Raw genomic sequence first — 12,164 nt, 5'->3', positions numbered from 1 at the left:
ACTTGAACTCATCATCCCAAGGATCTCCCACCATACATGCATATTACAGTAATCACATTCGATACACACACTTCGGAGATAAAGAGCGGAAGACTTTACAAACATTCTTTACCTTTTCAAAACTCAAGTTTTACATGTTTCGAAAGAGTAATATTTATTACAAGTCCTGATATACTCAAAGTGCATAACTTATTACAAAAGCAGGAAGGTAGAAACCCTCCAAAGCTTATACATAAACCTAGCTAGTCCTCCTCTAGAACTGGAAACGCTCTCCAGCCTCACGAACACATAGAGTACTCCTCATCACCTACAACAACATGGGTTCGAAAACCCTGAGTACGGAGTGTACTTTCGCAAGTCTTACCCGACTAAGGAAAAATGACTCTCAAGGATATGCTGGTTAAGTAGGAATCAAGGAAAAGGCTTTAGCAAGAATCAACTTAGATACTTTTGCAGAAATAACTTACTAAAGTGAGTCCTTACTTTCAATATTTTAACGCCAGATTAAATATTAATAGACTCTGGTAGCATCTAGTCTAATTTCACCATCTCATCAATACAACATCATTTTTATTCATAATGTTTACATCCTGACTTAGGTTGTAGGTCGGAGATCAAGTCTCCACTCTCCGGGGATATAACGGCGATCTAAATCGATTTACTCAGCCGAGGATCTCTAACCACACGACATATGTTTCTCGTAAACCTTGCATGTCTACCATTCCCACGGATCCTCCACTGCATGAACAGGTCCGCGCCACCCGAGAGCACACCACCCTTTTTAGGCGGTCCTTTGCTAGGAGGGTACGTTCCACTCTCGCCATCTCTCCACTCCCAGTGCGCGATTGTCTTTTCATGTATGGAATAGTCGGGTTCAAGCTTACCCTGTCCCATTTCTAGGGCATGTGGCTAGTTAAGATAGTCCTTGATCAACAGGCCTACATACGCATCCAATCCTTAACTAACCTGGGTAGAACATCACCTGTTCCATAGCCCAAGTCCCGATTTAAGTACTTCCATCCTTAGGATTGTTTGTGTTCCTTAGGATGAAAAGAGCATTATAGGGAACTTTGCAGTAAGATCCCACCACGCTTCCAATAAAAATATTCTTGCAGGTAGAAGCCATCCTTCCTCGGGATAACCCCTGAGCTAGGCATTATTGCAAAAGACAGCCTCTATCCACAAGATCTATGCAGGGCTAAGCATTTTTGTAAATCATATTTTGATACTTCATCAGAAGTATCTATAAAGGTATGGATATCAAGGTAGGCAATGCATCCAATAGTTTCCAAGCAACTCCTATAAACTTAATGCACATTTCACTAGACTTAAGTGTATAAAAGTCTTTTTAAAAATACAAGGAAGGGGTAAATGCATCGGGGCTTGCCTTTGTTGCAGTGAAGAGGCTTAATACCTTTCTACCCAATAACCAGTTAGATAGCTCCATCCACTTGATGAATAGGCACTGGAGTAGATTCCTCTTCAGTCACCACTTCAGGTTGAATCTTCACTCCTTCTGGTAGGAGTTCTATATGAAATGACATGATCATGGATGTTTATGCTTATGCAACTTGAAAAGAAAATACTAAAAAACATCACAACACTTACACCTCTCTAAAGGTGCACACAAAAAAACTAACAAAACCTTAAGAGAGCTAAATACTCTAATATCACAACACAATTCACCAACCAAACTAGGAAACCTTGCCTCCATAACCAACCAAGTGCTTCATTTATGCCTTAAGCAAGGATCCAAATTGCATGTACTACAAGTTAAGGTGTCCAAAATTCAGCCACCTTCCACTAAACTTGTTTTTAGTTTTCTAAAACAGACATCTCACACAGACTGACAGAAGAAACTTAGGCACATTTTATTCTAAATTTTATACAGCTCCAAACTTATTTCTCTGTAAGAAACTTGTTCACCCAACACAGCTACAAATCTCTTCTGTAAGGTCTTTAGCTTATAACCATACATACCAAGCGTTAGGGTGCATTAAAGTTGAGCAAACACACGGAAAATCCATTTTCCCAATCTGAAACAGCACATTACTAGGTCTAACAGAGAGTTTTGTCACTCATTTTTCTCCAAATTCTACAAAGTAGCAAGCCAACACTTTGCATGAGACTTGCTCTCCTTTACATGGTCTTTGACTTTGCTATAGCATTCTTACCCCAATTCTTCTTGGATTAATTACCACAAGGACCCAAAACTGAATAAACACACAAATTCAGACTTAAATATTATTCTAAGTCTGAATCCTAACACCTGACAATCCACCTTTTGGCCACTTTTATTTCCAAATTTATGTGGAACCAAGTCCACCTCACTTTACAAAACTTACTCTCTTTACTATGGTCTCCAGCTTTTCTATGTAAACTTTAATCCAAAACCCCATGAATCAGTCACAAATGTATTCCAAACTAGGCATACTGCTGCAATTCAGTTCACATAACTGAAAAAATTCAGTTGTGTTCAGCCTGACAGTCCAACTTTAGCCAACCTTTTCTCCAACTTTTACACAGCAACAGACCAAGCTCACATTACCAAAGTTATTCCTTAGATATAGCTCTACAACTTTGGTATAGCACCCCTAGGTTGAAAACATTTAGAATAATTTTTATGAAGCACAAAAGTGGAGCTCAACACACTAAAACCTAGTTTCAGCCTTATGCACTAAGTCTGTGATCCAGAAACCTGAAAGCATATCTTTGAGCAAATTTTACACCTAGTTCCCAGCAACAAACAGTGGTAGAGTTCAAGTAGTAAATAGTGTGAGCTTCACTGACCTGCGAGGAGTAGGAAACGGGCACCACATGGCCGAGACAACCTCCGAGGAATCCTGGCCATGGTGAGGATGAGCACTCGGCTGGGTGTGGTCACCACTTCGAGGGGCAGCTTCGGTTCAGGATTTGGCAAGGGAACACATGAGATGGGGAAAAGCCGAAGGCTTGATCAAGGCATGGAGGAATGGTCAGGCATGATGATCCTGCTAGGTGAATAACAGGAGCACAGCAGGGCTCTATTTGTACTCCTTTCTGTGGTAAGACTGGAACCTAGAAGGGGAAAACAAGGGGTAATATGTTCCACTTATCCACTGCATGTCTTCCACGCAAGGCATGACACAGGGAGATAGTAGTTGTGTCCAACCGCACATGGACAGCAGCAATATAGCAGCAGACAGCCTAGCCAGCATTTGGATAAGTTTTCCACCTCCTCATCACTTCTTTGTGTGTGCATGGGTGCCAAGTACCCCCCCTTCAGTAACATATCTCCTTAGATGCCAAACTCCGGAAGTCCCTCGAGCAGATAGTGGATACAGATATTTTCTCGGATATTTCTGGAGCAGCACTGAACTGGTACTACTTGACTGCATACTCTACTTCCTCCCCTTTGATCTCTCAGTTTTCCATAACAACTCCCCTTTGATCTCTCAGTTTTCCATAACAACAGTGGGAGCACACATAAGGGAATCTGTCCACCAAACAACCCTCTACCAACTAGTCATAAGGATTATAGCTTTATACCTCATGGATCAGTCACAAAATAGCTCCAAAAATTTGGAAAATCACACTGGACCAAAGCTAGAGTTAACTGAATAATCTTCAGTTTCCGTAGACTGAAAGTCCAACTTTGGACAACCATTACTTCACTTTTGGTGCGGGATCACGCCCAACACACTTAAAGACACTTATTCACTAACATATGGTCTTCAAACTTTCTACAAAAACATCAGTCCAAAACCTTATTTATTAAGCAGAACAAGCTCCCCAAACAGCACTCCCAACACTGACTTAGAATTCAGACACTATTCAAAATCTAAAAATTCAGAAGTTTGACAGCACCTATTTTAAGAAACTATTACTCCACTTTTTATGCAGTACCAAGCCAACCTTTTCTAGAGGAACTTGTTCACCAAACATACCTTTACAAGTTTTGTGCATCAGCCTTAGGTCAAAGATTTATGGATCAAAAGTTATAGTGCTTCAAAAATAGGTTGAAAACACTTAAAGTTTCAGTTTCAGCTTGACTGAAACTATATACCTGTCAGTGGAAGTTTTGAGACATTTTACCCATTTTTTACACAGCAGCAAATCCAACTCTTCTCAAGGAATTCGTTCCCTTTATTTGGTCTCTATATTTACCATAGAACCTTTAGTCCAACACCATATAGATTGACCACAACAGAGCTCCGAATTTGGCACTATGTACTGAATTTTCGGTTTCAGTTATTTGAAACAGCACACCTTAAACCTGACAGGGAGTTTTGCAATTCTCTTTTCTCCAATTTCTGTGTACGATCAGGTCAAACTCACTTGAATAAACTTGTTCAACATCATATGGGCTTCAACTCCACTATATACACCACAGTTCAAAACCTTATGGATTAGGCACAAGGAAGCTCCCAAGTTTGTCACAATCACTGAAATTCAGACTTAGGCACTATTCTAAATCTGAAAATTTAGAATTCAGCTCACCCCACTTTGAACCACCTTTACTCCTAGTAACATATGGTTTTAGGGGCAAGTTGCTTAATAAAGTTTATACTCCTATAGTTCATCTACAACTTTGACATAGTGACCCATATCTAAACCCTCATAGATTCCAAACTACAGAGGTCCAAAGTTTGCCCAAATTACTGAAATTCAGACTGAAATTTACTAAGTCTGAAATCCACACTTTCAGACAGCTCTACTTTAGACAAGCTTTTCTCTAGGTTCCAAATAACTTTAGGGCTAAGTGTCTTAATCAAACTTATACTCCTCATTTAGATCTATAATTGTGTTATAATCATCATAACCTATAACCCTATGGATAGAGCAATAGAGAGCTCCAAAGTTACACCAAAACACTGAAATTCAGGATTTGCATTTACACTAAGTCTGAAATCTGACAGCCCTAAATTGGACCACTTTTTCAGCCAGTTGCATATAGTTTTAGGGCTGGTACACTTAATAAGGATTGTTCTCCAACAGTCACTTTACAAGTTTGTTATAGTAACTCCTTACCAAAAGTCCATAGATCAAAAGTTATAAGGGTCCAAACAGCTATATGAAACTGTTTTCAGCCCAATTCAAACTGAACCCAATCTGAAATTTTGCAAATTACTCCAAATTTCTCCACACAACTTGGAATTCTCCAGATATGAAATTTGTTCACTTTTCCAAGTTCTACAACCTTGGTATATGGACTTTTAGCTAAATCCTTCTAGATTTTAAATTCCACATTTGGGGTTAGTTTAGGCTTTCAAATGAGTTTCATCTGTGTTTCAGCTTCTTCCAGGGATTCATCCCTTTGATCCATCCATCAAAAACAAAGTTACTCTCTAGTCTAAGATCTGACTTTAGCATATGTAGCTCCTTCCCAACAAGTCCTTGTTTTCGGAGTTATTTTGTTTATCCACAATTCCAAGCAAGGTTTTCAGCCTAAGTCTTATACTCAACACACGACATCACAATTTTGAAAAGAAAATTTTAACCTAGTAAATGCATTCTAGGTATATCAAACAAGATAATGCAAGTACTTATGATGACATGCTAGCGTTTTAGTTATCGTAACACCAGGGGTGTTACAGCAAGCCTGGCTACTCAATTCGGATGTCATCATACCAGCAAGGGTGGGAAATTGTATGGGTGGGTTAGATAAAAAATAATATCCGGAAACTGCAGCAGAATAAAACCATCATGGGAGCACATCTGAGGGGGTAAATCCTTTCTTTATAACTCGACATGCATGGGTGCAGACCAACAGGCCGGGATTATGAGGGCGGACCTCACCGGGCTAGCGTACATGTATGCACAACCTAGTTACAAAAAGAAGAAACCTCAACCCCTCAGACTTGCTCCTACGGATAGAACTTACGGAGATGCTCTATGTTCCAAGGGTTGGGAAGAGGCATTCCTTCAGTTGTGGCCAGGCGAACACACCCGGGTCGGCATATTTCCGTCACCTTGAAGAGTCCTTCCCAGCTGTGGGAGAGTTTGTGGAGCCCTTCTTGGTTCAGTATTCGCCTTAGGACTAGGTCCCCGACCCTGAGCTCCCTACTATGCACGAACCGTTGGTGGTAGCGTCTGAGCGCTTGGTTGTACCGTGCATTTTGGATCGCCACTTGCCACCTGTGTTCATCGATGAAGTCCACGTCCTCACGCCGTAGTTGTTCCTGCATAGACTTATCAAAAGACTAGACCCGTGGGGAGCCCATAAGGGTTTCCGGGGGAAGACAGGCTTCGGCCCCGTAGACTAGGAAGAACGGGGTCTCCCGGTAGTTCTGCTAGCTGTCGTCACCGGAGTCGGAGTCTCCGGTGAAAACAGCCTTCAGGACCCCCTCGGGTGACTGATACCCGAAGCCCCGTTCTCCCGCGGCCACCTCGCCATCGTTGACCCTTTCCTTGCTAGGCCGACGACGAGGTGGGGAGCCATCCTTGGAAGTCTGCTCGCGCCGCTCGCTGACGCGCTTCGCGAGCTCGATGATCTCGCGACACTCCGCGGCGCTGTGGCGACTATTGGGGTGCACAAGGCATGTGCCGCTGTTACCCCTCTGCGGCTGTGGGCGCTTGTTGCGCTCGCTCTAGCCCCCAGTCGCGGCTGCGACGACCGGAGTAGCAGACAGCGGCCTCTCGAGGCCGCGGTTCTTCTTCTTCTTTTTGTCGTCCTGAGCGACGGCACCAGAGCCACCCGTCTGGGCAACCCCGGTCTGTGGTGTCGAGTGCCATGCACGGCCCTCGGCAGCCCTGGCGCACTTGTTGGCCAGAGCGAAGAGCGTGGTGACAGTTTCCACGTCATGCGTGGCCAACTTCTCCATCATCTTTTCATCACGTACCCCCTGGCGGAAAGCGGTGATGATGGAATCATCGGAGATACGGGGTATAGTCCCTTGTACCTTGGTGAAGCGGGAGATGAAGGCCCGGAGAGTTTCCCCGGGCTCCTGCCTCACTGCATGGAGGTGAGCCTCCACGCCATTCCGTTGATAAGCGCTGGCGAAGTTCGCCGTGAACCGCGTGCAAAGCTCTTCCCAGGAGTAGATCAATCCTGGGGTGAGGTTCATGAGCCAAGTCCGGGCTGGCCTAAACAAGGCTACATGGAAGTATGTTGCCATTACGGCGGTGTCTCCACATGCTGCCGTAATGGCGGTGACGTAAACCTGCAAGAATTATGATGGATTTGACGTACCGTCGTACTTCTCCGGCAGGTGTGGCCGGAACTTGGATGGCCAAGTCGCTGCACGGAGATGATCCGCCAGCGTGGCGCAGCCTACGCCGACCAAGGGGACACTCGCCTAGATTCGGGCGCCCGTTGGAGTCTGTGGTGCAACCGCAGCGAAGTCGTAGTCGAGGTTGTGACCCTCGACGTTCTGTCGGTGCTCATGCGCCCTTTCCAGAGAGACGTGTGCATCCTCGCCCATACGCCTGCGGTTGAGTTCTGCCCGCAGATCATTTGACCTCTCCAGAGAGACTGGAGCGTCCTCTTCCGCACGCCTGTGGTTGAGCTCCGCTCGCAGGTCCTCAGTCGGTGCAGCCCTCACCAAGGGTGAGCGCACTGACGCCGACACCTCATGTTGACGCCGGGATGACCGTGTCCTAGGCCCGGCTGAGCTAGAATGCGCCATGCCGAGCAGACGATCGACATCGTCACACCACTGCTTCATGGCCCCCGGCGAGGCCGTGGAGCTAGGAGGGTGGTGCAGCAATTCTTTGGCCGCAGACAGCGCCCCACGCGCAGTCGTAGATGCCATGGACGTTTGCACAGGAGTGTGCTGCCGTGCAGAGTGCATGGCAGCAACACCAGGCGCAGGGAGGTTGGTGGCCCGCAGTGTGGAAGACGCAACCTCTTCCTCCACCAGGAAGTCCTCAGGCATGAAATCATGGTGCTCGACGATGTGGACCATGGTGTCGAGCAGAAAGACAAGCAAAAACCTAATGCCAAGCCCCCTACCTGGCGCGCCAAATGTCGGAGAGGAAATTCTCCGGCCGGGTGGTGGAACGCACCCGCCCTAAATCCTAAGATGAGGGGGCCTAAGCGTTCTGCTTGCTATATGAAATCAGGATGAACACAAGAACACACAAGGGTTTAGAGTGGTTCGGGCCACCAGAGCGTAATACCCTACTCCACTGTGTGCTGTATTGAGCTTGAGAGCTTGTATGAACTTGTGAGTTTGAGAGTCTAAGTGAGCGTGTGTGAGAACTTTTTTCTGTAACGTTGCATGCCCTGCCTTTTATAGCTCAAGGGGGCACGTACAAGGATGCTAAGCCCCGACATGTGGGACGAGGGGCAAAACGGAAGGAAGTAGCTAACACCTGTCACGCCAAGGTGATCCCCGAGCGCCATAATGTCCGTAGTGCATATAGTATTGATATCCCGCGCTGCTTCCTCGGTAATGCGCGAGTGATGATGAGCATAGTGTACGCCGCAGCACGGGCGTACTGCCTGCCAATGGAATGGACATGCACGCCGCCTGTGGGATGGCCTGGTCGTCGCCTGCCAGCGGAGTGGACAGGGCACATTAAATGCTGAGGCGGCACATTGCCTGCCAGTGGAATGGACAGGGCTCATTAAATGCCGAGGCGGCACATCACCTGCCAGTGGAATGGACAGGCAGTGCGCCTTATCCGCAATAAATGCAGAGACGCGCGGCCCAGAGGCCTTACGTCAAGCTCTGCCCGTTGGCTTACGTCACGTGCACAAGCCACGTGGCGGCATCGAGGCTCCGCCTGAGCGTGGAGTAGAAGCGTATGCGGTATGGTCCGGACACGTGTCAGCTCCGGACCCCCGCCTGGCCTTGATTAAGGCCTGGGTACTCTTTGTCCCAGAATCCCGGGACCCTGCTGTGAGTGGCCCAGACCCCACACATAGGGGTCCGGGACCCGTCCCAGGTGTCCGGTTCACGTCCATGGAGGTCCTAGACCTTACCCGGAGGTCCAGTCCGTATATACAGGGGTCCGACACTTTCCCATGGGGGTCTGGGCTCACTGTTGATACCTTGGAGTATATCGTCTTCTCTGGCCACGTGGCAGGCCCGGAGCCGTCCACGTGGTGGGGTCGGGTGCTGTTCACCACGCGACTAGAGATAGCCGCGTCTTCACACTGTAGTAAGGGGTACCCCTGTTTCAGGGTACCGACAGACGCCAACGGTCGACTGCTCCCGAACCCTAACGGTTGGGTGATGTGGTGGCACACCGGACAGTGAACAAGACATGTCTGGTGCACCCATCGCCAGCAACCTTCCCCAACGACTTCTTAGTGGTTGAGGGCTATAAATACCCCCAACCACCACAACTCCAAGTATCCAAGTCTTCTTAAGTTTTCATTCAATACAAGAGCTAGTGCATTCACTCTTAGACACAAATCAAAAGATCAAAGCCTCACCAAGTCCCAAATTCATTCCAACCACCTAATGACTTGAGAGAGTGTGTGTTCGTGTTCATTTGCGCTCTTGTTGCTTGGATCGCTTTCTTCCTTCCTCATTCTTGTTCCCAAGTGACTTGTAATCAAAGCAAGAGACAATTAAGTGTATGGTGGTCCTTACGGGGTCTAAGTGACCCGTTTGATTAAGGAGAAAGCTCACTCGGTCTAAGTGATCGTTTGAGAGAGGGAAAGGGTTGAAAGAGACCCGGTCTTTGTGACCACCTCAACGGGGATTTGGTTCTTTGGAACCGAACCTCGGTAAAACAAATAACCGTGTTCATTCGCTTGATTTCCATTTGATTTGTTTTCCCCTCTCTCCCGGACTTGAATTTAGTTATAACGCTAACCCCGGCTTGTAGTGTGTGTTTAATGATGTAAATTTCAAATTCCGCCTATTCACCCCCCTCTAGGCGACTTTCAATTGGTACCAGAGATTGGTGATTCATTACAGTCTAACAAATCGAAGTGATGTCGGGAGATCACGCCAAGAGGGAGATCGAAACCGGCGATAAGCCCGCAAGCCTTGGGAAGGCTCCATCAAGGGAGTCCGGCAACAAAGCCAAGTAGGGATCCCTTCCCTCCATCAAGTCGCATCGGAGTGGTGACAAGAAAAAGAAGATGAAGAAGATGGTCTACTACGAGACCGACTCATTGTCGCCCTCCACATCAAGCTCCGAGGCATCCATCACTTCTAAGTGTCGTGAGCGCAAGAAGTATAGTAAGATGCCCCTTCGCTATCCCCGTATTTCTAAGCGTGCTCCTCTACTTTCCGTTCCCTTAGGCAAACCACCATATTTTGATGGTGAGGATTATTGTATGTGGAGTGATAAAATGAGGCATCACCGAACCTCACTCCACGCAAGCATTTGGGACATTGTTGAGTTTGGAGCGCAGGTACCTAAGGTGGGGGACGAAGGCTACGACTCGGATGAGGTCGCCAAATTAGGCACTTTAACTCTGAAAGTCGCCTAGAGGGGGGTGAATAGGCAAATCTGAAATTTATAAAGTTTAAGCACAACTACAAGCCGGGGTTAGCGTTAGAAACAAATTCGAGTCCAAAAGAGAGGGCGAAAAACAAATCACAAGCGAATAAGAACGGATGACACGGTGATTTGTTTTACCGAGGTTCGGTTCTTGCAAACCTACTCCCCGTTGAGGTGGTCACAAAGACCGGGTCTCTTTCAACCCTTTCCCTCTCTCAAACGGTCACTTAGATCGTGTGAGCCTTTCTCTTCAATCAAATGGGACACTTAGTCCACTACAAGGACCACCACAACTTGGTGTCTCTTGCTTTGATTACAAGTAAGTTGGAAACAAGAATAGAGGAAGAAGAAAAGCAATCCAAGCGCAAGGGCTCAAAAGAACACAAAAATCTCTCTCTCTAGTCACTAATTTGTTTGGAGTGATTCCGGACTTTGGGAGAGGATTTGATCTCTTTGTTTGTGTCTTGGAATGAAGTCTAGAGCTCTTGTATGAGGTTTGATGGCTGAAAACTTGGATGCATTGAAGTGTGGTGGTTGGGGGTATTTATAGCCCCAACTACCAAAATGGTCGTTGGTGAAGGCTGCTGTCGTATGGCGCACCGGACAGTCCGGTGCGCCACCAGACACTGTCTAGTGCGCCAGCCACGTCACCCAACCGTTAGGGTTCGACCGTTGGAGCTTCTAACATGTGGGCCACCGGACAGTCACTGTTCACTGTCCGGTGCGCCTTCTGGCGCCTGCTCTGACTCTGCGCGTGCAGTCGGCACTGTTCACTGTTCACTGTAGCCGTTGCAGACGATCGTTGGCGCGAGTAGCCGTTGCTCCGCTTGGCACACCGGACAGTCCGGTGGTACACCGGACAGTCTGGTGAATTATAGCGGAGTGGCTCCCAGAATTCCCGAAGGTGGCAAGTTTGGAGTCGATCTCCCTGGTGCACCGGACACTGTCCGGTGGCACACCGGACAGTCCGGTGCGCCAGACCACGGCACCCTTCAGTTGTCTTTTGCTCCTTTCTTTTTGAACCTTTCTTTTAACTTTGTATTGGTTTATTGTGAACCTTTGGCACCTGCAAAACTTATAATCTAGAGCAAACTAGTTAGTCCAATTATTTGTGTTGGGCAATTCAACCGCCAAAATCATTTAGGAAAAAGGTGTGAGCCTATTTCCCTTTCAATCTTTTTTCTCGAAAGCGCAGGAGAGCTGCGCGAAAATATATTAAGAAGGGGAAAAAGGTCCAAAAGGACCCCAAGATACAGATAAGGCCGCCCTACGGCGGCCAATAACAAGCATAAATGGAACCATCCATGACAAAAAACACTGCTACCAAAACAGCACTACAGCTATCTAGCTAACAGGTAGACCTGGGATGGGGGCAGTAAGCAAGGACAGCTTCTTTGCACCAGCTATAACCCAAAGATCAATCTCCAAACCAATGCTTCTAATAGCAACAGCCACACTAGGACTCTTATTGTCAAAAACGCAATGGTGGACTCTTATTGTCAAAAACGCAGCCATTGCGATGTTTCCAAAGGGTCCAAACACCAAGAATGACAAGAGAATTAAGACCATTTCTTGCAACCCCAGGAATCTTGGTGCTCAAGTCTTGCCACCAATCCATAAAAACCCCTTCACAGGACTGATGGGCCAAGTGTTGTAGATTTACAAGAAGAAGCAGCTTGAACCAAAATTCTCTAGCAAAAATGCAGCCCAGCAGCATATGATTTAAGGTTTCCTGATCCTGATCACATAATGGACATCTCTCCGGATGATCCATACCT

General features: G+C 46.8%; 1 protein-coding gene across 1 annotated transcript; it reads right to left on the bottom strand.

The window, feature by feature from the left end:
• Positions 1-1,316: 1,316 nt before the first annotated feature.
• LOC109944915 (uncharacterized) lies at positions 1,317-3,654 on the bottom strand. The gene is made up of 2 exons (XM_020550660.2): positions 2,791-3,654; positions 1,317-1,528 (listed from the first exon to the last, which is right to left on the bottom strand). Exons 1-2 carry the CDS (start codon positions 2,849-2,851, stop codon positions 1,434-1,436), a joined length of 156 nt encoding a protein of 51 aa, XP_020406249.1. The 5' UTR covers positions 2,852-3,654; the 3' UTR covers positions 1,317-1,433.
• Between the last annotated feature and the right edge of the window lie 8,510 nt (positions 3,655-12,164).

Source organism: Zea mays, chromosome 3 (genome assembly GCF_902167145.1).
Source record: "Zea mays cultivar B73 chromosome 3, Zm-B73-REFERENCE-NAM-5.0, whole genome shotgun sequence".
Classification (NCBI taxonomy): Eukaryota; Viridiplantae; Streptophyta; class Magnoliopsida; order Poales; family Poaceae; genus Zea; species Zea mays.
The sequence above is the reverse complement of the archived record's forward strand: the minus strand, read 5'-3'. Positions and strand labels throughout refer to the sequence as shown.